Source organism: Falco peregrinus, chromosome 4 (genome assembly GCF_023634155.1).
Source record: "Falco peregrinus isolate bFalPer1 chromosome 4, bFalPer1.pri, whole genome shotgun sequence".
NCBI classification, from domain to species: domain Eukaryota; kingdom Metazoa; phylum Chordata; class Aves; order Falconiformes; family Falconidae; genus Falco; species Falco peregrinus.
In genome coordinates, this window is record NC_073724.1 from 114,232,120 (window position 1) to 114,258,902 (window position 26,783).

Below are 26,783 nucleotides of genomic sequence, written 5' to 3' on the forward strand. Positions count from 1 at the left end.
TCTTCCTCTGTCTCCCAAGTCATGTTTGCAAATAGTTTACTACTTTCCTAGCAGACTATAGAAGGACAGTTGGGTTATACTAACATACAGTTTTCGATAGTATGTTTTTATTAAATATTTCTCAGGAGGCAATAATTGCCAATATTTTATAGAAACATCTCCTATTACTTCAGTTATGGAAATGTTCATCATTTTAGGTTTTACTAACTGTCCTCTCAGAGCACAGCTAGCCTAGGGAGTGCTAAATTTTAGATGTATTCTCAAACACAGCTTGATGAAGGAAGTGATTATTTTTTGCTCAATTTCTCTGAACGGCTTAGGCAGCCACTCTATAAACCTGAAGATGCTCAGTGAACAAAGTATGCACAACACAGAAATAAAATGACTGAATCAAACCAAATGACTACAGCTTTCAGTGAAGTCTTAATCCTTTTCCATCCTCACAGGAAACAAACACTGAACTCGGTTGTAAAATGTGATACATCTTATGTAATCTATTGTAGAGCACCATTCCAATGGATCAAAACATTGCCTGTGTTCATCACTGGATTTTGGATGACCAAAATTATATACCAAGGTAGCATATATCTTCCAGTGGTGCGGATGTGAAAGCATGGTTAAAAACAAGCACAAGCTGTAGAAAAAGAAGATCTACTGTGAAAATGCAAACTATGAGATTAAATCAGTGATGTTCATGCACTCTAATGAAGGAGGTGAGGAAGAAGCGCATGCAGTACCTGGTGATCTCAGAGTCAGGGAGCAGGCCTACGTGGTAGTGGGGATAGGGAGCTGTAAGAAGGAAGCTTTTGTCACACTCGACAGGGGAATAGTGCCTAGGAGAAGGTGGTTTATCACACAGTTTGTTCACAGTGCTGTAAACAGGTTCAGGAGGCCTGGTGATACAGAGACAAGAGTAAAAGATCAGGCGCGTATTAGTGGCTGAGAATATAGAGAAAAATTTAAAATTTTAATCATTTTAAAAGCATGCATAGCAAATTTGTCGAGACCTTCTCAGTAGGACTTTTCTGACAAGTAAAGCGTGCTGTTAAAGGAAACATTAGAATAGTATTATGACATACAAACAACTGCATATAAAGATATACATAATATAAGTGGGCCATAAAACTGGCTTAATGGGAAGTGTGGCACTGAAAGGGAATATCTTATCTTCAAACTTCACTGGTGAATTTCCCCACATACTCTGGGTTTTTTTGTTTTCTTTTTTGATCTAACTTTGCTTCTGCACAGCTTTCTGTGATCTTAATTTCAGGCATTGCATAGGAGAAAATATGATGCTTATTACCTGAAAAGAGGCATTTTTTACCCATTAATTTAAGAAAGATGAAGTACATGAAATACAACATACTCCTGCCCTGATGAGCTGGGGCTTTGCAAGTAGAGCTGTGGTCAAAGTGAGCCATGTCCTATAATAACAATGATGGTAGCAAACTGTGTAAGCAATTAATCTTGTTTCTAGAGTTCTTTGCTCTCTTTTCAGATTTAACCTTCAAAGTCTGATTATGCAGACCACGTCTCAAACTGCTAACCTCGTTGACGCTACTGCAATCACACTTGCACTGCTGCTCCAAATTACAGACAGCAGTCTGTAAAGCTGGATGTAAAGAATAGGATCCTAAATCTGACAATGACAATTTTTCTCCTGCTGCCTAGAGGCCAACCACTTGGGAGAGGCAATACTTACCATAAACCTCCCAGGAAGCCGCCTGGGTAGAGGGGAGAAGGGGATGCAGCCTTTAGTACCAACCAGCCAGGGATCCACAGGAGACGACCAGCAAACAGTTTTCAAACAAAACGCACCACATACATAGCACATTTCCCATCATGCAACTTCAACAACTGTGTTGGCCCCAGCAGACACCTCTGGGACGACTGGCAGAGTGAAACCTGACTTATAATTTCCAGACATTTCTGTTCTAAAGAGTGCCAAGAACCAACTGCTGTCAGATCCTCACTTCTGCCAGAAGATCCAGGGCATGACACTGTCTTTAATCACAGCAATACAGTATTAGCTAGATGAAAATCTTATTTCAGAAGCCTGAAAATATCAAGAGGCCAAGCAGTTAATGGACTCTTTTTGTTCTTGTGGCTGCACTGTGCCTCACACAGGTTCACAGGTACCCAAATTTATTAGTCGTGGATGGCACTGGCAGATACAGAGCACATTTTCCTTTGTTGTTAGCTTATGGGTTTGTCCTTTGGGGGAAAAGGAGTAGCTGCTTTATTTAAAAATTGGTCTCACTCAATGCTAATGACATTATTCATAGCAATCTGACATTCTATTTGAGAACTCTCTGTGCCTGACTTTCCCAGGGAAAACTTTACCGTTAAAAAAATGGCAATTTAAGATTACCAAATATCAAAACAGAAAAGCTGTCACTCGTTTGGCTATAAAACAGTCTGTCAAGTATTTAGTAAAATCCCTTTAAAAATGTTTAAGGTAGCAATTCTTTTCTATCAGCATATTTCACACTTGTTTCAGAGGGTTGGATTTAATGATTTATTTAGTAAATAAATTGCTGCTTTCAATACAAAAGAAATCCAGAGGAAAAAAACCCACTTCTATTATTCAACTTCAGACCAACAATGCCTTTTATTCCCTTAGAAATCACTTTTGCTTTTAGGCAGTATATTAAAGAACAAATACATATATCAAATAGAAATGATACCTTCTATGAAAATTAAAGAAATACTGCCCCAGTGCAGGAAGATGAATAAAACCTGTAGATTTTTCCATAGCTTAAAACACTCACCAGTCCATGAACAACTTGCTAGCTTCCTATATTCAAGTTACTTGTCTTCACTGAGCGGTAGATGACATGAAATTGTCGCTACCCCTTGGATATTGAATGCTCAAACTACACTGAGTCATCAGTGACTGACCATCCAACCTTGTGCTGAGACACAAATCATGCCACAGAGATGGACAGATATGAGGTATCGCTCTGCTAATTGACAGTTACAAACTGCTTCCAAAAGCAAAACGAAGGTAAACATTCAACATCTACCTAGATATTGAGAACAAATTAGTCTTTCAAATATAAACACAGAGCCCTAACAACATGTCTTGTGAAGTCCAGCAAATTTTAAAACATTTAGTATTTTTCACTCCCTTCAGTCTTGCTGGATGGTAAGGTAACAGAAAATAGGACCAAGCCACCATGCTGATTTATAAAGTCCTCCACTCATTGCTATTATGTGTGATACTGTGACCTAGCTAACAACATACCCTCTGTAATCGAGCTGAAAAAGAGAGGCCTTAAGGCTTTGAAAAGAAATTCAAGCTCCTTATCCTTTTAAAGCTTGGACTCTTTGCTTAGAATAGAACTCAGGGTATCAGCGAATTCCAGTTAAATGCACATCTTGTAAGGCCTATGAACTGGTCTGAGATCATCATAGCCACCTAGTTACCATCAGACGCCATTCTTCAAGGTCAATAAGATCATGGACTGACCTGGTTCTTCAGATGCCTTCATAGGTACTCAGGTGCATGTGCTAATACTGCCAATTGCATAGCTGGGCCCTGGCTGCACATTTTATTGGCACAGAAAAGCAAGAACTTGAGCAATAAGCAGTATGTAACATCAAGGGTCCAGTTCAGATCAGTCTAAACTTATTTTCTCACTGAATTCAATTTAGTATATATAAATCACACAGTACAAAAATAATTGAAAGTGGGGATAAAAAATGGAAAGAAGGGGATTGATTAAAACATACTGGGCAGATCACTGACCTGCTCATACAAACTGTGTTTCACATAGGCCAGTAAGCCTTAAAAATAATATGAGATACTTCCCACAACAGACTGTCTTCAAATATCCTTCTGACTCTTCACCTTCTCTATGTCAAACTAGTACTTAGCTATGATAGTATCTACATACTTTGGAAGACAGCAATCCCCTCCTAAATATATATATATATATACACACACATACACACATATATACATCTATAAAATTATGAAGACCACTCAGCTTTATTAAATGATTCTTCTAATTCATCATTTTCTCCTGTCATTTATATTTCTCCTCACTGGAAGAAGGAAGAACTTCTATCTGATGGGATCAGCCCACCTGGTAGATCCTGTCTTGCTTACGTAGCTGCTTCTCCAGCAGTATGACAGAGACAGCTTGTCTTCTCTCAAAGCATGGTATAAAGAGAATGCTATTTAGAAATAGTATCTAACCTGTCATTCTGGAAAATACAGTCAAGGTCACCTCAAAATTACTTGCAAAATAATTAAGAGCCACACTGAACATAAACATTGAGGATGTATTTTATGGTGCATTAATTCTTCAAATGAATTTAAAAACTTGTAGCTGGTCATCTAGCATGCTGTAACCAAAGTGTAAAAGCTAGAAATGTATTATTTAATACTGATTCACTGTAGTTTATTTGCAGTTGCATCACTTTCAGGCACAGCAGGTACAGCTTCAGAGGTTTTGTCTTAGTTAAAATAAATGCTAAGCAATTTTTGTAATTTTTAACAGGACAAAAACCTACTATCATGGAACTGACTTTGTCCATTATCTTCATTTTTTTTAATACTTATACAAAAAATTCCCTTAAAATGCCAAATGTCTGACTATTGTTGTATACTTCTTGGATAATTGTAATACCTCCTAATAAGTAATTATTTAACATGGGTCTACTCTGAAAAATAACCAACTGCTGCTGCAACTTATTTAACAGATCTGCATCCCTTCTCCCTTTTAACTGTTTATTTAGTGACAAATGTACATTAGTGTTCTCTGTCTCTATCAGTGAGCTAAAAAGCAAGCTCTGTGATAAATGAAAGCAGCAACTGCTAGGTGTAGGTGGACAGCAATAATTAGGTTAGCATGAGAATCAGGCATGCCACAGTAGAGGAAAGGCAATAGAAAATTTAAGGTCATAGTGTAGCCTGGCTTGGGCATGCCTCAGTAGATAATTCAATCACAGGAGAGAGAATGAAGTCACTCAGCGCTGCAAGGTAAGCTTTTAAACAGTAGTACAAACAGCAGATAGTCATAAACTGCTTTTCTAGCCGAAACACAATTGAAAGCTGGAATTGTTAATCAGTATAGACCAAACTGCAATGAGGCACAATTCCACAGAAAGGTATAGCTAATTGGTGGAAAAGCTAACAGTAACAGCGGGAGGTAGAAGATTGATCTGACACTGGGTTTAATTATTTATTTCATAACAGACTGTGTAAAGAAAGCAAATCTTCCTAGTTGTTTGTAGCCCTTATTATTCTTTGTTTGGATCATCACTGTGTTATTGTTTCAGGCTGGCTTTATTGCACAACCGAAGTTATAAGAAAAAGGCATTATTAAAACCGTTCTCTCCTCAGCATCACGTAGGATCCTCAATTTAATTTTAACTTTTTATCTTGCAGAATCCTGTTCGGTAGGGTTTAGCTGCCAAGACGTAGCACATTAAATGTTGATAGTTTCATTTTTAAAAACATTTTAAAACCTTTTATGATATGGAAAGAAACCAGCTAAGCTCTCACAGCATATTGAGTATGCAGGGCTATAGCCAGGAAATGCTAAATTCAATTTGAGAGAAAATAAATCTCACAGTGTTACAAGTTTCCAGCTTTTTTTTTTTTTTTTTTTTAGTAGCAATTTTTCATTATACCCAGGTTCAGTAAAGAAAACTAAGACATTACTATTGCTAATATAATGTTGCTGGGAATTGTGCAAAGAACTGTCTTTAAAAGTGTATCACTATTTAAACAAAAATCAATGGCAATTTAATACAAGTGAACTCTTCCGCTTTTAATAAACAGTTATTTATATATATGTCTTTTTTTATTTGTGTGTGTGTGTGTGTGTGTGTGTCTTTTGACTTTGAGTTTCTTGTGCATATAACCTCCTAGGAGAATCACATACTTTACTGTTCAATAGGTTTATTTAGAATTGAAAGTTGTTTTTATTTCATAGATTGTGTCCTGACAATTCAAATAAGACCCAGTCACTCATATGACATGTTTATTTCAACTAAATAAAAAACAGAGAAGGGGTGTGAAGAGCTGGAAGGAAATATCAGAAGCACATTGCCTTAGTTCTTTCTGGAAATCCATCTATAATCAATGATTTCTCATCTTTGCCATTACTAACTGCTATTTCTATGAGCCTCAAAGTTTTCTGTAACTGCAAAACAAGTGCTTAAGATCATGGGAATTTTTTTAGTACAGTAATAAAGTATTGCCTTGCTTCTTTTAATAATACTATTTAAACATTTTAATCGGGTTCTCAAATGAAATGGACTACAAGAAGGCATAAGTATAATTTAGAACTTTTAATATTCTTCACCCAATTCTACACTCATTATTCTTAGCCATTACGAATTAGGAGATAAAATGACTGCTTAATTTGAAAAAAAATAGTAATGATTTTCTGTTGCAGTAATGGAAAAGAAAGCTCACACAGGAATGGTGAGACCAGCGCCCAAAGGCTTGCAGTTCCCTGCAGTGACTCTTTAGGAAGCAGGGCCAGTAAAGGGTGACCATCCCCTGCTCAGCTGCTGAAAATCAGCAAGTTAAGGACCATGCAGACCAGAAACTAAATCCAAGTAAATTGCGGTTAGTAGGCCTTCCACCATAAATTTGAGCACTTACCCTTACCCATATTTGAACGGTTTTGTATTTTTAGCTTTCACAACACCCTGTGGCAATGAGTCCCACAAACAAATCACGTGACATACCCAAAGACCTCTGCCTTTGTGTACTGTAAGCCTGTTACTTGGTTGCACATTGATAACATATGGTAAAGACTTCTTTTTTCTGGATTTTAAACTTGGCATTGCATTGTAAATTCCCTGTATCTGAGTTGTAAGAAAGTGGCGACAGTAGTTGCCTATTGCCTTCTCTATGCCATAGTTACTTTTGCAGATCCGTGTTCAATTCTCTCTGCCATCTTTTTCCTATACTGGAATAATTTGCTATTTCGCTCCACCTGGAAGCCATACTACAACCCTGATCATCTCTGTCACCCTCTTCTGAGTCTTTTTCCATTTGCCTCCATTTAGTATTCAAGGTGCAGGTACATCATAGATTCATACAGGAAAACATTTTATTTTGCACTGTTTTCCTTTCCTGTTAGATCCTATTTCCATTTTCAATTGCTCTTGCGTATGGGCTAATAATGTCACAGAACTACCTACTATCACCCCAAAGTGTCTTTCTTAAGTGGTAATAGCTGCTTTAACAGTCTGTGTCCGTGATATGTGTAGTATGTACTTAGGGTCATCTATGTGTAGGATGTACTTAGGGTCATCTTTTTCTATTATTAAATGTTAATTACCATTTTTTTATATATTATCACTGCCAGTCCTACTATCTCATTTCAAAAATCTCCATACAAGCACTAAAGCAGATTCTGAAATGTGATTTGTTTTTCAAGTCTTAAATAATAAGTAGCTTCCACTGACTGTATGAGAAATAGTCAAATCCTGTTACAGATCTCTGACAGGCCTGATTAGATATGTGTAGATTACTCAGGACATAACACATTATCTGGTGACTTGACGATAACAAAATTTTTACTTTAACATAAATTGTTCTCCCAAGTTAAGACTTCCTATTTAAAATAAATTTGAGGTAGAAAAATGAAATCTTATGATAGGCAATTATTATGCATTTGTAAAGTTTAACAATTAGTTTAAGATAACATTTGTGTAAACAACATGAAACATAAAATAGTTGTTTTGCAATTTAGCAATTTCATGCTTCATCAAAGGGAATGAATCATACAACTGAGACCTTTTTTCTAAAAAGCTGTTGTCAGGTGTTCTACAAGTAGGCACTTTTAGATGATACTATAACTAAATACTGTACCATGGTATTTCACCAAAGGCCCAATTTAAGGTTATACAGAAAAACTTTTTTTTTCTTTTATTAACTGAACATTTAATGCATAACTCGGTTAGTGTTATTTATTTTTTCTTTAATAATACCTTAGATTGATCAAAGACTAAAACAAGAAAGAAATCTTATTATGGAACACCATAGTGAATTCAGTATCATCATCAGCAGGGTTGCCAATGTAAGAGCTAGCGGATGAGAACTCTACCTCGTGAGATGGGGGGTATCCAGCAGCAGAGCAGGCAGAGCAGGCAGAGCAGGCTGTCACCCTCCAGACAGACAGGCAACGCAGATGAACTGTCCTAGCAGACTGTCTGGTGGGCTCATGCACCTGTCCTGCAAACCCCAGAAACTTTGGGTTCCTCTCCATTTTTCTAGATATGGCCCTAGCCTGATCCTGCCAGCATCTTATCAGCAACTTTTGATACCTGCTCTCTACCTCTGTTCCTTGCCCCAGTCTTCTTGCACAACTATCAATTATCCCAAACCTCAAGTCTCACTGTCTGAAGGAGCTGCTGGTTCGGTAGCCCTGAAATTCATTGCTGCTCTTCTCCAGGCTATTTTTCTCCACTGCTGCTTTGTGCCTCTTCACCCATTTCTCAATTATATTCCTCCTTGTCCTCAAGTCCCTTTCCAAATCTGAGTTTTCTTACCCTATAAATACCAGTCTTCCCTTCTTGTGATTTCCATTCTCACACAACCAGTGACAAGTTTCCATCATTTTCACAGCATATCTCACCATAATTCCTTGCCAAAGACACTCCCTCTGTTCCTTTAGTCTCTTCAGTGTTGAAAATTGAAAGGATTGGGCATTTCAGAGCACAAAATGGAATCACTCTTAATTATGTTTCTGTGACAGAAAGGGCTGGAAGAAATAAGTAGAGAGAAAACCTAGCTTTGGCCATATAATGCTGTACTTAATCAAGTTGGCTTTTTAAAATAATCTAGTCAGTATGACAAAATTGTGAGAAGCTTTGATATACCACAGTGTAAGTATGGAATATTAAAGAGTTCTACTGCAAAAAGAAATATTAAATACATTTTGGACAATAAATGAACTGTAGTTTTTCTAAAGACATATTTGTTGGCCTTTAGATAGATTTTCACAAATGCAGTAGAAATACTATGTGGATTCAGTTTCATTGGCTCCCATACTTCCAGCACCCTGAAGCTATGTATGGAACATTGTAATATTTAAAATTTCACCACAATTTTTAACATAGAATAGAAGATGAACTAAGCCATGTAATTCACCTCCATCCCTTAAATGACCAAGCTGCTACAGTTAAAACTAAATGCAATTTAATTTCATAATAATAATGGTCAACTAGAATTACTTTAAAAATAATAGATATAATTTACACTAAACTTTAAAGCAAAACAGACATGCAACCTTTGCTACACCTAGCTAAAGAAATCCAGCCCCAGGAAAAAAATGAGTATGAAAATATTTTACTTGAACAATTAACCTGCTAACATTACAAGTGATTTTGTAGGAAGAGTAAATAAAAGGCATTATCAGTCTCCCCATGTAACTACATACAGTTTATTTTCTTTAGGGGATATGTGACATGCTGCATTTGAGTTAGGCATAGTGATAAGGTTGTTGAGAGCTCACAATTAGCTGTTATATTCATATAACTGCATCAGTGTACTTCTACATATCTTTTACTCATCACTTGTATAGTAACATCAGGTCAAAAACATGGTGTAAAATACACCATTTCAAAGTTCTACCTACAGTACTTGAAGAATTTCTTTGTCTGGGAATGGTGAGTTTCAATTCTGTTCCCACTAAAAAAACTAAAAGTCAATGCAGCTAACTTGTTTCAGCAAATACACACTTTGAAAACAGGCAGAATATTTTGTCAATGGATGATCTAAGTCAGCACATTAGCAATTCCAAAGGAACAGTTTTCAGGACTCATTACTAAAAAAACCTGCAGTTCCTTTTTCCTGTTGTCGTGCTTCATAAAACCATTGTCAGAAAATTGTTATTGACAGTTTTATAATGCACAAACCAAAATATTAGCTGTAATGGTCTAATATTGAAAAGTCAAATCTGTGTATCAAGACAAATGTAAAGGTGTCTCCATAAAATATCCCCAATTAAACTAGGAAGTTTATATAAGTAAACAAGAAACAGTTGAGAAATGCTACTTTCAATACAGGGGAAAACATCCCCTGAGACTTCAACTTAATGGTTCTCCTTTTTCTCCCCTCCAATCCCCAGCACCTCCTCCTCGTCCCAAAAATGTTATTTTGCAAAGATGCATGTGAAAAAAAAATCAAACATGCTTTTCACAGCAAAACAGATAACTCAGCTTTTTCATCCATGAATCTTTAATATCTAGCCAGAGTTAAATGTTAAAGTGAATTTTTTATCAGCTGAAGCACAGAAGTTTGATGTTACCATTTTCTGAAGTTAAAAAGGAAGTAAAAACTCAAGATGGTAGTTCTTTATTTTTATGGATCTTTTGCTGGTGTTCGTTAAGGACAAAAGGAGTGAACATTTAAAAGCTATGGGATTTTTAGGCTATAATTTCAGTATTTCTGGAAATAGGAAGGCAGACATCTGCTAAAGAGTAAACTGTAACTTCTCAGCTGTATTAGTAATGAATGTTCCACAAAAAGACTAAAACAAAAAAAATACTTTTTTTTCTTCCTACTATCATAGAAAATTTGGTTGGAATGCAGAATGCATCTCTATAGGTCATCTCATCCAATGTCGAGTTTGAAGCGGGATTACTGCCAACCCTAGATCAGATCAGCCATGATTTTATTTAGACAAATCTTAAAAATCTCACAGGGTGGATGTTTCACAACCCTTCTAAGCAACCTGCTCCAGCACTACTCCACCCACCTGGTGTCTTTTTTCTTCTCAAACTGAAATCAGAACATCCAAAGCCAACACCTATGGCCATTGGTCCTTTTGCTGAGAAGAGTTTGGCTTCATCATCTTTGCTACTGAGTACTTACAGGGTGCTCTTAGATTGCCCCTTAATCTCTTTTTTCCACACATTAAACAAGCCTCAGCTTCCTCAATATCTCTCTAACCTCCATGTGATTTAGGACACTGAGAATCTGTTGGACCCTCTCCTGTTTTTTCACAACCCTCTTGAAGCTGAAGAACAGGAACTGGTCACAGTCTTCTAGAAAATAACATATCTTTTTCTGCTGGTTATGCTTGTCCTAATATAGTATAATAAGCTGATTACCTGGCTGGCAATGAAAGTGCACTCCTGGGTCCATGTCCAGCCTGGCATCTGCTGTAATCTCCAGGTCATTTTAAATGAAGCTGCAATTCAGATGTTTGTGTCATGGCCCATACAACTGTGAGCAGCTGTTCCACCTGAGGTGTAGGCTTCTTCTTACCAAACTTTCTGATTTCTCCTGGCCAAGTCCTGAGTATATCAAGATCCCTCTGGAATATAGCTCTGTCATTTGTCATATTAACCACTCCCTCTTAATTTATTATCCTCTGCAAATTTGCTGAGGGTGCACGCTGTGTCATGATCTAGGTCATTGATGAAGATATTTACTGATGCACAAGGTATCCTGAGCTACTCTGCTCATCCCTGACCACCTGTCAGATATCAGGTGATGATCGTTACACTTTGAGCCTGCTGGTTCAGTCAGTTCCCAGCCCACTATCCCCTTTTAGTCTGCTCTGCTTCAGCTTTCAAATGACAGTGTTGTGGGAGACTGTCAAAAGCATCACCAAAGTCTGCTGCTGCATGCAAATGAGCACAGCCATGCTGGGAGAAGCCTTACCAGCAAGGTGACAGCATTATAATCCAGGAAATGCCCCAAAAGCTATCCAGAAGGTTTCCAAACTTTTACAAATCGTGTATTTTTTCCAGCTACAGATCAGTTGCATGTGTTTATCCAATACTTCCTCATGTTTGGAGGAGAGGCTGTGAGAGTTGTAAAGGGTGCTTCCCATGTTACAGCTTCTCCTGCCCACAGAAGAGGTGTGAGAAATACCTCTGCTGCCACTCCCCAGGGCAACTAGTGGAGAAGAGGAATCACCATCTGCCCCACAGCAGATCCCACATACGCTTATGTGGGACTTATGGCACGGGTCAGGTATGACTTTGGAGTCAGCTAAGTCAGCATTCCTGCTCAGGGCAGCACCAGTGCTGTGGTACTGGTTGGTAGAGAGCAGCCACTGCTCTCCCCTCATCCACCCAGCTAGTCATTTCACCAGGAAAGGCAACCAGGCTGGACAAGCACACAATTTGCTTTTGGTAAATCTATGCTGACTATTCCAATTACCTTCTGGTCCCTTAATTGCCCAGTAAAGAAGATATTGAGTACTTCAGCTTTTTCTGTGTTGTCTGTCATTACACTGCCTTCCCCTCCATTCATTAGTTTTTCCCTCCACCAAATTTTACCTTCATTTTTGAAAGTAGCACACCTGCAGAATCACCTTTTATTTTCCTTTATGACTCTTGTAAATCTTAGCTGAAATCAATCAGCTTTCTGATTTTGTCATTAAGCAGTCAAGCAATGCTTGTCTACACCTTGCATTTTAGGTCATCAGAAAGCTTTGCTCAGCCAAGAAGGCCTTCTGCTGAATCCCCCTGCTTCCTGCTCAACAGGATGGTTCATTCTGGAGATCTTAACGTTTTAGTTAGAAATCATCCATCTTCAATAGACCCTATGTCTCTGCGGCAGCATCCCAAGAGGTTTTGCTTAGCAATTTTTCCAAAAAAAGCTGAAGTCTGCTCTTCTGAAGTCTACAGTCACAACTTGATGATCACCTTTCCAGACTTCCTTTGAATCATGAAGTAAACCAACTCATGATCACTTTGATCCCAGCTGTTATTTACCACCACCATTGCCACCAGTTCTTCCGTTTTCGTAAGCAGCAGATTAAGCAAAGAATTATTCCTGTTTCTCCTCTTGAGCAGCGTTAGGAAATTGTCAGCAACGTAATCAAGGAATCTCCTGCATTGCCTGCGCAACACTTTAATCTCCCTAGAAACTAAACCAAATAAGGACTTAACTGTAGAATGATAATGATTGTATTGCTAGAGTTACTTGGCGTATAGATTTTATCCACTTTTGGTTCCACATTATACCAAACTGAAATTATGTTATTGAAGTTTGAAAGGGTGACATTCTTCATGAAAAAAATACAGGAAGGCAAAACTTCCATCCTGAGTGAATTTAAAATAAATTGAACAAAACACAAAGTAAATCCTGCCCAGCACTGAGAGCATTTTGGACCAATAATATACACAACTTAAAAAGGCTCAGTAATTAAAAAGACAACATCCAGCTTCAATAAAAATTGTGACCGAAGATTGTTACTTTTGTATCCCTTGTGCTTGGATTAAGTCTTTTTTCCCCCCATGGTTTTATTAAGTAAAAGTTGTACTGAATATTTTTCAGATGCAGACTCACTGTCAGACCAAAAAATACAAGTTTTTATCAACAGAAACACTTACTTTTGTTTAGCAAAATACAAGTATTTAGGTAAAAAACCCCACACCTTAGAACTGGAACAAAAAAAGAAAAGCAAGAGAAAGTGAACAAATTGAGCTGCCTGTTCAACCATTTAAACTTTACTGATAGATTAATCATAGCAAGAAAGTTAAAAGAAAGCTTGTCATCAGCCTCACTCAAATGACATGTACAAAGAGTTACCAAATTGCAAAAGCCTGTAAAAGTGGCAAAGTTACTCTTCCAAGTATTTTTAGCTGGCACAAATGAAAATCTGCCAGAAGTGTTGCCATATTATGACTGCACAGGTAATAAATTTCCTTATGTGATCACCATGTAAATTAGCACAGAAAAGCTATTATAGAAAGAACCAGGTAGTTTTAATGGATAGCACTGCAGTAGTTGGCAATCTTAATTATAAAAAATAATGTTAGGAAATCTGATCATAAATGCTGCAATCAAGGGATTTATAGGTTTCACTAAAATTATCAATATGATATTAACTTCCCAAAAGATTTTAAGTCTTTCTAAACTGTTCAGCAAGAAAGACTTTCCAAATATCTTTTTATTTTAACGGCAGATTCATCAGCAAATCCCATGGCATTGCACAGAAAGAGTGTATTAACTGTTCTCAGTTTATAGCTGTGAAAATCACTGTGAGAATTATCTGGGGCATTTTCAATAGTCCCATTTAAATCAATAGGCAATAATTAGCTATGTGGACATTTAAAAAAAAAAAAAAGGCTCAGCATCGTTTAAGGGTTAAATGGTTTGTTTGATTTTGAAGGTCAGAGTTTCTTAGTTATTGTAGTCATAGGAGAAACCTCATCTCTTGCTCTTGTTTGGGTGTCCCTCAGATAGTGGGTATGATGTATGTCCAGTGAGGAAATGCAATAGCAAATGCTGTTTTCCTCATGACTACATTCATTTTATCTTTGTGCTTTTGTATCCTGGATATCAGTGTAGCGTATAACCTATTACCACTAATATAATTAAGTCCATAATAGCCTCTTCTTTTTCAATAGGTCAAAGTAAATACTTGTTTAGAACTATGAGATTTTCATCTGATTTGCTCTGTTGCGTTCAGTCTGCTCCAATTATTCAAGACCTTTATTTCTGCTAGTGCCACACATCTTCCACAGAAGGTCATGTTAGTGCCAATGCCACAGAAGATTTTGGATATCAGCCTTTCATTAGACAACACACTAATCTGGAAATCCAGATGGGAAGAAGAACACGGGAGAGGAGTATTTCATAGAGTATACACAGCTTCTCTGGGCATTTATTTTTTTCCCCAAATAATACAAAACCAACAGTGGTGTGAATACCTCAGCCAAGAACCAGACTGTGTCAGTATTTGGTTTTATCGTCAGGAGATAAACCAGCAGAATTGTTTAAAAATAAACTAAAAATATCAGGATAGCAATTCATCTTTCTTCCTAAAAAGATCAAAAAGACATGCTAATTAATTTCAATATATATCCTGCACAGTTCTTTGAGCAAGTATCCTTTGTACTGGATATCTACTGAACTAATGGGCTAGGACTGTCAGTGCCTTCTCTGATGACTTTTTTTTTTTTTTTTTTTTTTTTTTTTTATAAGTAATTAGAAAGTTAAAATCAGCTACATGGAACACAAAGAAACCCAGGGCTGTCTAACGATTCTTCTTCATTACCTTACAGGTTTCTGACTATTTAAATGGTCTTTTAATTCTCAAGGCAGCTTTCCTCCTTTTTTTAGGATTACTTCCCTCACTTTCTGTGACTTCTTGGTCTCCTTAGCTATTATCTACTTGTAAGTTTGCATTCTTTGCTGTTTTAAACTTTTCCAACTCTTTCTCAGTAATAATACTGCTGTCATCTCATTACAGAAGGAGATAATTCAGCACTACAAGCTTACTGAAAAAGCCTTCGTCATTGTAACCCAGATACTACATTGGTATTCTTCCTATACAAAGGCATTTTAGAAATTATGAGGTCAGTATTAGCCCAGGTAAAGCCTTAGTGCACAATTTCATGAAATCAATGTTCCAGCTATTAATTAAAAAAATGTAACATCTTGGAACCCTTTGGAAAAAAATTCATCCTAATTGAATGTCACATAAGTTGAAGGAAAGCAATGTCAGCTTTGCATCCTCAATCAAAGCAAGGGAGAAATTCTTTTAGCCAAGACAGGGAAGCAAGGTGTGGTTTCCATACAAGTATGTCCTGATCAGACACTGTGTCATGATTTAGTTACTCTGAATCTGTCTGATCCAACAGGTTAAGCAGCTTGAGATTGTAATCATATACAACAAGAAAAATGAAATTCAAATTAGCAAGTTATGAAGCTGATGAATACGTAAGTGGATGAGATCCTTTGGCTTAAGATACACAGTAGGTCAGGTTAGATGTTAGGAACATCCCCTTCCTAGCTTTAAACACAATGAATTTATAAATACTGAAGCACAGAAAAAAAAATATGCATTTCCTGTGGCATTAGACATAATGAGGACTCCTTTTACAACGTAACTGTTGTCTTCTAAGTGAATGGTGGTGCTCTTCAAACAAAAAGATAAATACATGCTTTCTCACCAGTGACATTCAGTGTTGATCTAATAATACAAGGCATAAAAGAACCCTCCCAGCATTCTCCTATGCACCTCTTCTACCTGGAAATCAACTATGCAGATACAATTCTGATACCATACTTCCATATAGTAGTCATAATTCTTTTGGGATTATTTAAAAAACCAAAAGGATTAGAAGCAATTTCCAGGGTCATTTTGCTGATAATCACATCAAAGAACCCCTTTTATAAGGGTATCAAGTGCCACTGCATAACCAGTTTCCTTTTAACCTCTATGCTATCATAGAAAACTCTTCCATATTGTGATTGCTGTAATGGTTAAGAAACTTTTTCCAGTTTCCCTCCTGTCTTTATTCACAGCCAGTTTATACTTTTTTATTTCTTTTCCCATAGTGGTTTCTCTCCATAACATTTATCTTTCAATGTGTGTGCCCAGAGCAATTACAGGCTATTTCTGTCTTGCTTTCACTAAAGAAGCTGGAACTTTCAGAGCGTCACAGACCAGTAAAAATGCACATACAATCTCTCCACCCATACGTACAGTGAGCCAGATGAGTCACTGATACTGAGATCTCCTAGTTGTGTTAAGAAACAGAAAATTTTGCTCAGTGCCAGCATTGTTCTGGTGCAGCCATGTTGTTTAGGAACCAGTGCAGGAATGCACCCAGGCAACATGGACCTCAGGTCAGCATTCATCCGTGTGATCTTTCTCTTACTTGTCTCCCTACCTGTAACAGTTTCAATTCACCTTCCCTTGAACATAGGTGAAAAGAACTATATGCTATATCCTATGTGAGGTGCACTGAATGCTTTACCTATGTCCTTTGTAATTGTCATGAAAGGTAAGAAATAAAGAGAAGCATCTGACCTGGTGTAGTCGTCCTCCACAAGCATGTGCTTTGGAATGGGTGAGTATCTTCCCGGTGAGATAGGGGCCAGAGATGCCTTGTATTCTAAAGTGCCATTGTTTCCGGAAGAGAGTATATGATTTTCCATTGGTGGAGAATAAGCTGAAGGTAAGAATAAGCATTTCTAGTTAGCCACTTTCATATTTTATTAGATGTCACGAGCACCATTTTTTAGTTAAGTACCAAGAATGTGCTCATTGCTGTAAATAACATCAAAACAGACAATCCTTGCCTGAGAGAGTTAAAAATGTTACAAGAAAGAATGAACAGCTGGGGTTTTCTTGAAAGATTATTATTATTATTATTATATTTTTATAAATATATAAATAATATATTTATATAATAATAATAATAATGATGATGATGATGATGATGATGATGATGATGATGATGATGATGGCTCATTTGCAAGGATTGACTCTTCAGAAGGGATCTGAATAAGAAAGGCTAGTTCGGGAGACAGGAACTTTTTTCAGTTAGGACTGACTTGAAAAGGAAATATAAACAGGAGAGAATGAGATTAAAAGCACGCCTCTTTTTGGCTCCAGTGTAGGGCAATGGGAGTCACACAGTAAGAGCTCAAAGCAAAGCAAGAACAGGAATTTTATGTTCAGCAAGAATTATGCATGATGAAAATTTAAAGCTGTGGTCTACTAAAGGTGCCAAACTTTCCAATATAATTGACATTTCAGTACCAACTTAGATGATATCACAGTAACTCTGTTTATTTAAAATAGAAAGTGGATACAAATCTCTTGCATATTAATGATTAATAATGAAAATTACAGGACTGCTGTCTGATTCTATATTGGGTCTGTGGGTTTTGTTGTTTGCTTGCTTATTGGTATTCTGAAGCTACTGGCAATATTTATGACGGGAGAGATGCCCTAACAGTTGTATTCAATCTTTAGTTAATGTAATTAGAAAAGGAAATGATAAATAGGAAAAACAATGATACATGCTTCTGCAATGAGATCTGATTAATTTTCTGATTAGCAGAAGACAGCTAACTTCCTAGTATTAATTTCAGTGTTTCTTTCAGATGATGAGATACAGAATGTTTGAAAGCAAAATATCTGTACAAGGAAAGGCCATTACCCGTTCTGAAATACTCTGAATGTGTAGGTATAATGAAAGGTTCCCTGAGAATAAATGAATCTGTATGCACCGACAGCCTGGGGTAGGCTGCTGCAAATCTTTTCAACCTTTACTCTCCCTCTGGAATTACTTCTGTCTTCTCATATGCTGCTGATCTATAATCTGACATAATAAAACACACTGGTTTAGAACTCCTGAATTATTATTTTGGAAAGTATTATAAAGCAGGAGATTGGATGGGGACATTTAGCATTTTTACTTCTTGGGTGTTCTAAGATCCAGACCAGACTGCTACTGAACAACATGATTGCCATCTGTTGCAACATTTGCTAACTAAATAGGTATCCTCAGCACAGTTGAGTATACCACCTGATGTGCATGTTACAAAACCTTCCCTCCTATTTTTATGGAGCAGTCTGAATAAGGAGGATTATGGCTATTTAGCTTTTCTCTCAACTTTGTCAGTCCACAGTAGCAACACTATGCAAAAGCGCAGAAAAAAATTAAATCTCTAACATTTACTGATAAAATCTGCCTTTCCCAGCCCTTGGTTGGCCTTAACTGTCCTTAGGATTATTGGCAGGAGATCAAGATGGATATGGATCAGTCGCTGAAGCTCTTGTCAAAAATCAAACTGCCATGGTGCAGCTGGTCCCTGTTGGTAGTTGAACCCAAGGCAGACAGTTTTTAACGAAGAAAGGGAATTTCAGTAATGAAATGTTTAGACTAACAGGCACCAGTGGTATAGAGATCTGCAATTGAAATGTTAAGATTGCTGTGACTGAAAAGAGAATGGGAATGCCTGGGTATGGACACCAGGAGTACTGGCAGGAGGGGTACAAGAATGGCCTGTATTGATAGCACCCAGGGTCATCAATGGGTCATCAATACTTAACTACATGTAACTTATCGGGACAGCCTACACCCAAACTAAAACAAAGACTCAAGCCATTAAGAGATGATGGCAGGATAAAGACTAGATTGGAGCCTAGGACACTGATAAGGAGACAAAGAAGTGAGTAAATCTGAATGACATGCCCAGGTGGGACAGATAGGAGAGACAGAAGATCCTAATCGCTATTATCTCCTTAAGGGCACAAAAAGGACATCAGCAAGGAGGTTGTCAAGGAGGTTAATAAGAAGGTATATGTACATGATAAAAACTCTGCAGCCACTCACCCTTGTACACAGAATCATAGAATCATTTAGGTTGAAAAAGACCTTTGAGATCATAAAGTCCAACTGTTAACCCAGGACTGCCAAGTCCATCACTAAACCATGTTGCTAAGCACCGCATCTATGTGTTTTTTAAATACCTCCAGGGATGGTGATTTCACCACTGCCCTCGGCAGCCTGCTCCAATGCTTGACCACCCTTTCAGTAAAAATGTTTTCCTAATATCCAATCTAAACCTCCCCGGGCACAACTTAAGGCTGTTTCCTTTTGACCTGTTGCTTGTTACTGGGAGAGGAGACCGACCCCACCTGCCCACAGCCTCCTGCCAGGCAGCTGTAGAGAGCGATAAGGTCCCCCCTCAGCCTCCTTTTCTCGAGGCTAAACACCCCCAGTTCCCTCAGCTGCTCCTCATCAGACTTGTGCTCCAGATCCTTCCCCAGCTCCACTGACCTTCTCTAGACACGCTCCAGCACCTCTACATCCCTTGTGAAGTGAGGGGTCCAAAACTGAACACAGGATTCGAGGTGAGGCCTCACCAGTGCTGATTACAGGGGGACAGTCACTGCCCTGGTCCTGCTGGCTGTGCTGTTTCTGATGCAAGCCAGGATGCTGTTTGCCTTCTTGGCCACCTGGGCACACTGCCAGCAGTCAACTAGCACCTCCAGGTCCTTTTCCTCCAGGCAGCTTTCCTCCAGCCACTCTGCCCCCAGCCCATAGCACTGCATGGGGTTGTGGTGACCCAGGTGCTGGACCTGACACTGAGCCTTGTTGAACCTCATAAAGCTGACCTCAGCCTATCGACCCAGCCTTCCTACCCTCCAGCAGATCAATACTCCCCGCCAGCTTGGTGTCATCTACAAAGTTACTGAGAGTGTACTCGATCCCCTCATCTGGATCATCAATAAAGATATTAAAGAGAACTGGCCCTGATTCTGAGCCCTGGGTAACACCGCTTGTTACTGGCCACCAGCTGGATGTGACTCCCTTTACTACCACAACTGGGGCCCGGCCACCCAGCCAGCTTGTTACCCAGCGCAGAGCACACCCGTCCCAGCCATGAGCAGCTGGGTTCTCCAGGAGATGCTGTGGGAGACAGCGTCAAAGGCCTTACTAAGTTCCAGGTAGACAACATCCACAGCCTTTCCCTCATCTACTAGGTGGGTCATCTTGTCATAGGAGACCGGGTTAGTCAAGCAGGACCTGCCTTTCGTAAACTCATGCTGGTTGGGTCTGATCTGCTGGTTGTCCTGCATGTGCCGCCTGATGGCACTCAGGATGATCTGCTCCATAACCTTCCCTGGCACCCAGGTGAGGCTGACAGGCCTGTAGTGTCCCAGATCTTCCTTTGTGCTCTTCTTATAGATGGGCATCACACTGGCTGACCTCCAGTTTTCTGGGACCGCTCCAATTTGCCAGGACTGCTAATAAATACTGGAGAGTGGGTTGTTGAACTCCTCTTCCAGCTCCCTCAGTAGCCTCGGGTGGATCCAATCTGGCCCCATAGACTTGTGTGTGTCTAAGTGGAGCAGCAGGTCACTGATCGTTTCCTCCCAGACTGTGGGGACTTCATTCTGCTCCTTGTCCCTGTCTTCCGGCTCAGGGGGGTGAGTATCTTGAAGGTATCTGGTCTTACTATTAAAGACTGAGGCAAAGAAGGCATTCAGTACCTCAGACTTCTCCTCATCCTCTGTAGCAATGTTCCCCCCTGCATCCAATCAGGGATGCACGTTATCCTTGACCCATCTTTTGTTTCTAATGTATTCGTAAAAACACTTTTGGTTATCTTTTATGGCAGTGGCCAGCCTGAGTTCTAGCTGGGCTTTCACCGCTCTAATCTTCACCCTGCATAACCTCATGATTTTCTTATCATCCTCCTGAGTTGCCTTCTCCTTCTTCCAAAGGTGGCAAATTCTGCTTTTTTCCTGAGTTCCAGGCAAAGCTCTCTGTTCAGCCAGGATGGTCTTCTTTCCTGCTGGCTCACCTTTCAGCACATGGGGACAGCCTGCTCCTGCACCTTTAGGATTTCCTTCTTGAAGAATGTCCTACCTTCCTGGGCTCCTTGGCCCTTCAGAACTGTTTTCCAAGGGACTCTGTCAACAGACTGGTCATCTCAGGGAGTCCTGAGTCCAGGTGATGCACCTGGATGTGCATCTTTCTACCTGAATGCTGGATGTGATGTGAGCCTAGATGATTATGAGTACGTGGATATGACAGCCTGATTGAAATCAGTTTGTTTTAAAAGAAAATAAACTTCCCTTCCTATGAGATCCTTCACTGAGCTTCACTATATTTTTTGACAACTTTTCCTACAACAGTGTCTACAGTGAATGCCGAAAAAAAAAAAAAGGCAGATGAATATATGTAAAGGTAATGGACAGACTGAGAATAAAGCGAAGTGGAATAATAACCTGGGAACTCTTTACTGTGGGGGTGGCGAGGCACTGGCCCAGGCTGCCCAGAGCAGCTGTGGGTGCCCCATCCCTGGCAGGGCTCAAGGCCAGGCTGGACGGGGCTGGGAGCAACCTGGGCTGGTGGAAGATCCCTGCCCATGGCACGGGAGTGGAGACTAGATGATCTTTGGGGTCCCTTCCAACCCAAACCAGTCTATGATTCTATGAATTGGATATGTACAGAAAACAGATAAATTCTTGTAAGTAGAGCAGCAATTTTTACATTCCAAGTAAATATCTTATTCAAATATGATATATATCTGTCTCAGGTTTTCACTAAGTTTGTACAAGATGGTTTGCTGCTTGTTCTGATTTTTCAGTGGACAGAGGACTCCAGTCTACAAATCAAATCATATTTCAAAATATATTTGCATATACTCATTACTGTAATTGTTACAAGAGTTACAGTTCAGTCTGATCACCTGGAATATGGCTAACTGGGATCAGCATAGCAGTACATCAGCTACATTGTTACTTTTGTTGCAAAAGTACTTTAGCAGAGTTATCTGCAATATTTCATGAGTGTAGCAACCTTAAGTGGCAATAAACCTTTCATTTTTGTAGCCTTCCAAGCTGTTTCATAAACTTTAATGGGGTACTTTGGACAGCTATGAAAAGAACACAATGATCTGACAAACTGGTATCTCCTACAAAATGAGTTGCAGAAGTCACTTACAGTGAGTAATATCTGGTGGGCCATATGGATCAGTCATGTAAATGGTGGTGGGCTTTCCAACTTTCAGATACACTACATCTGATGTGTTCTTCAGTATCGCTACTGCCTCTTCATGGGTAACTTCTTCTAAACTGTAATTATTTACCTTAAAGGAGAAATCAGACAGGTGAGTTGGAATGCAGAAATAAGACAAAAAAAATAATGACACAGCCTTGCAGTTATCACAATGTTGGGAAAAATGCTGTAGACAAAGAGCACTGGAGATTACAGAAGCAGTATTGCAGCAAGGTAGAAAATACAGTTTTCTTAGCACATGTATACTCAGGCTGACATAGCAGTATTGATAATATCACAGAATCATAATGGGTCAAGATGGTACTTCATCTTGTCAGTAGATAAGTCCTCTGTGATATTCTGCTACGAGTATCATCATTAACATAAACCTATATTTAATAATAATTTAATAACTTAACCCCACATAATTTACAGTAACTATGTTATTTGACCTATCAAGATAAACTGTCCAAATTCACCTCTTAGCAGTCATGGCTGTGACCTCAGCAATACTCAAACCCCCCAGATATTTCCACCCCTGATATGCCATCGACCATTGAAATAGTAAGAGGTACCAAGTGGTATCCAGAATAAGGGGCTGCCTATGAGGTACAAGAAATGAAAAAGGGAAGTTCTGGATGGGAGAAAAGGGATTTTCAGTGTGAAAGTTTGTCAGTTTTCTGGAAGCACAGGAAAGAAACACTGAAAAAGTAAGAGAATGTAGAATGTAGTCCTAGTTCTGTACTTTATTGGAAAACAAAAATACTTAACATGAGCAAGGATTAGGGTACAGGACTACAGGTTAAATATGGAAGGAAATGGTAGCAATAAACCTTGCCTATTTACACTTTACTCCCAAATAAAGAAAATCAAAAGAAAAGTGTCAGAAGTGGTTTATTGTAGAGGCGTATAAAATTTGTTCACATCTAAATCCACTATAGCCACAGAATGTCAACAATAGGTTGACCTCCTGTAAACAGAATAGTGAATGGTTCCTGTCCCAAAAAACATACATCCAGAACAGAGAAATTATAGGGTAGAGGAAAGAAGCAAAGAAGGGTGTAGATACAGGTTTCGGACATGTGGTATAAGCCAATGAAAATCATAGAAATCATAGAATATCTCCAGCTGGAAGGGATCCATAAGGTTCACTGAGTCTAACTCCCTGCTCCTTGCAGGATTACCTCAAACTGAACCATATGACTAAGACCATTGTCCAGACACTCCTCAAGCTCTGTCAGGCTTGGTGCTGTGACCACTTCCCTGGGGAGCCTGTTCCAGTGACCTACATCTCACGGTGAATGTTGTATATGAAACACTTTATTGTGATTTAAAGTGCCATCCTCCAATTTCTACAGCTACTGCAAGGATTCCTTGCAAAGATTATGCAAGACGGAAGAAGTAGCTCCTCAACTACAGTATAATATAGTAGAGCTGTAAATCACAGAAAAAAATACATACTTTCTAGGGAATTTAGTATCAGTAAATTTTCAGAGACCTGGCTGTGACAATAAGCTATTGCCAAAGGGTTTGGTCAACGGAACTGGAGGACTCTTCATACCCCAACAATTTCATCAACACTAAGGGAGAATGACTGCTTTTGGGCAGTATGGCTAAATGTAAGGATTCTGTTTAAAGTTTGTTCCTTGTATAAATCTCAGAGTTGGTTTTAAGGTTAATTGAAAGAGGCAATGACAGGCATGTTATGACAATTTGACATGAAGAGCAATGATGCAACCTAACACTCAGGAGAGAGTTGCTGACACTGTATGCTGTATTTTGACAGGTCTTCTATTTAAATAAAAATCTGATACCTATCTTCTATAAATTTCTCTGTTATTCTTCATTATGAGCAGCAGTGGCATACATATGCACTTTAAATAAATAAATGTCTTTTAAATTACTTTGCTGATAGCAAGAAGTGACTGAAATTAAGCCTTTTTTGTTTATGTACTTCAAAACTGCCAAATACTGAATATTTATCCTTTTGGAAACATGACTGCATGGTTATCCTTTATGTTTTCTCCTTCCTACGCTGTCTGTACATTGTATTTATCTTGTGTTTCATCCTAACTGCAAGCTTTTTGAAGTAAAGAAAATCTCAGATAATAACCTCCCACTATACTGCTGCTGTGAAGAAATGTTCTTAGTCAAAAAAAGACACAAAATGAAATACCATAGCATTGTTTGGATTTTGACTTTTGGTCTTTTTAGGAGTGTATAAAAACAATTAAGACACAAATGAACTTGTTGCAATTCTTTTTCCAAAGTATTTTTTCCTGGAAATATAGCTGATAAAAAGTCATAGTTAGGACTTCCATCACAACACACTTGGATGTCACAGCTGCGCAGCTGGAGGATAAAGAGCCATTTTAGGAACAGAAAATATAGTATGATACATATAAAACTTACATTTGCTTTGCCAGGTCCTACTTATCTTTGACAATAACTTTACAGTACAGGCAATTTACTAACACTGTGTACAAGTTGTACAAATCTTGAAGTGGAGATAAGAACTAAAGACCAAGTGTTTCTAAACAAAGAATTAATGTCTGGGTAGTTATGCACTGTGTTTATACACTGTAAGGTCCTAGAGATCATCACAAAGGTTAAATACAATGATTTTTTTATTTTTCTCATTTCGAGTATCTATAAGCTTAAGTGGGCAGAATACTGTGGAAAACTGAAGTATGTAAAGCTGGAACTTGGCAGAACTTGAAGAAAGATAACATATGAGTGAAATCAAGATACAAAGGAGAATTTAATAGAAAAGACACTGGAAGAAAATTTGAGAAGAAAGGACCCTTCAAAATAAACAGAGTTCTGCTACAAAAAGTGTTCCAGCAACATGTACCAAAATTGCTATTCAAACTTATCTCAAATATATAGAATATTAAAGGTTTCTTTTCTCTAGAGACAACACTCTTAGAAAGAAAGTTTGCTACTGCTCAGTTGTCAGTAATCAAAGAAGAGCGACTCAATGTACATCAAGAGCAAACAATCACACACATTGATTCATTCATTAAGACAAAGATTCTCAGTGGTGCCATAAGGTCTCTTTTAAATGGGAGCTCTTTGAGAAGGAGGTAAAATCGCTTTCCTTAGTCATTGCCAACATCAGTTTAGAATTACAGTATGCAAAATATACTATGCATTTCCCAGTTTCCTTCAGAAAGTAGTCCTTGCTTTGGACCAACAATTCCCATTAATACTATTATCTGCATGTATCAATATCTTTTCTACTTTTTGATCATAAAACAATGATTGCAAATAAAGACATCTGTATGTATTCTGATATGTGAAAATGAAAACTTGAATAGATTAAAGAATTACAGAATACTTTGAAGAATTATGTTGTCCAGCTCCCTAGACATTACTGCAAGATGACTGTAGGATGTAATTTCTTTCATGAGAAGATCTCTGCATATCATTCTTCAACAAATCATGCCAGAGATGGCGATTACTAGGAAATATGATGTAGCTGGTTTTAATAATATTTACAGAGTGAGGAGACTCTCTCAGTATCACCAAGAGACTATTTCTTAAGCTTTTCCTTGTTTCCGTAAAAGACACCTATTTTAACAGAACTTCAAGCACTAAATCTGGCTTTTTCAGTGGTTGTGGCACAATCAATGCATTATACCAAAGCTTCACTTGCTGCTTTCGAGATTACTTTAGCGGCACATATAGTTTGAAAAAAAAAGAGTTGAGTTGGAGGTAAAGAAGATGAAGAGTGGGAGATGCACACTAAATAAGAAATCAGTCTATATGGCATGCAACCCTCTGAGATTCTGAAACTTTTATGCAGAAGGGCTGACATCAAAGCTGAGTGGGTTGAATGGGTACTGCATACCAACTTTCTGGCTCTCAGAAGCCAAGTTAGGTAGCAATGAATTAAGGGGGGAAAACCCCTAAGGCAAATGCTAAAAAAGAAATTTACTGAGTGGTCAGTTTAGCTACAAGAGTTGGATGTTTGAGCCACAAAATGCTGTGACAAGAGCCAAAGGAGAGGATTTAGAAGGAAAACAGGCATGGAGCAAGAGGGGCTTTTCTAATGGGAAAAGTTCCATACACAGAAAATTCAGAAATGCAAATGATGCCTGATGTAAAAAAGAAATTAGGAAAGCTGTTTCTTTTAAAATAGAAAGTATGTGATATGAAGACATACTGATATTACCGGAAAAGAATAAAAGAAAGAAATAATATAGCAATACAGAAGGAAATTAAACATACAAGTCCAATCAAAGAAGCTATTTGAGGGATGAGGGGAAATCAGTAAGAAATGTTGCCGAAGAGATAAAAAAAGACTGGGGTGTTTTTTTTCCTCAATAGCATAATCAAAGCAATGAAGTGTAAACCTAAGCAAGAATTATCTTATTTGGAAGTTTTCCTAGATTCATATTGAAAAAAAAAAAAAAAAAGGCACTGAGAAGTAGCTAGACTGAAAAGCTTAGAATCCCCAAAATGACCGTACAAGTGCTCTAAAGAATAATTCCCCTGACAACAACATAAGCTGGTAATAGAATAAGAGC

The 26,783-nt window shown here is 38.3% G+C and overlaps 1 protein-coding gene across 22 annotated transcripts in view; it reads right to left on the reverse strand.

The window, feature by feature from the left end:
* The window catches only part of DLG2 (discs large MAGUK scaffold protein 2), a 1,040,329-nt gene that overhangs the window by 271,307 nt on the left and 742,239 nt on the right, over window positions 1-26,783 (reverse strand). For 17 of the 22 annotated variants that reach the window (XM_055801296.1, XM_055801300.1, XM_055801301.1 and 14 more), the window contains 3 exons: window positions 22,198-22,342; window positions 16,758-16,899; window positions 738-893 (listed from right to left, as the gene is read on the reverse strand). In XM_055801296.1, coding sequence (XP_055657271.1) covers window positions 738-893; window positions 16,758-16,899; window positions 22,198-22,342 — 443 coding nt within the window. The remainder of the gene's footprint in view (window positions 1-737; window positions 894-16,757; window positions 16,900-22,197; window positions 22,343-26,783) is intronic. The other 5 variants (XM_055801304.1, XM_055801302.1, XM_055801309.1 and 2 more) reach the window with 1 other exon arrangement.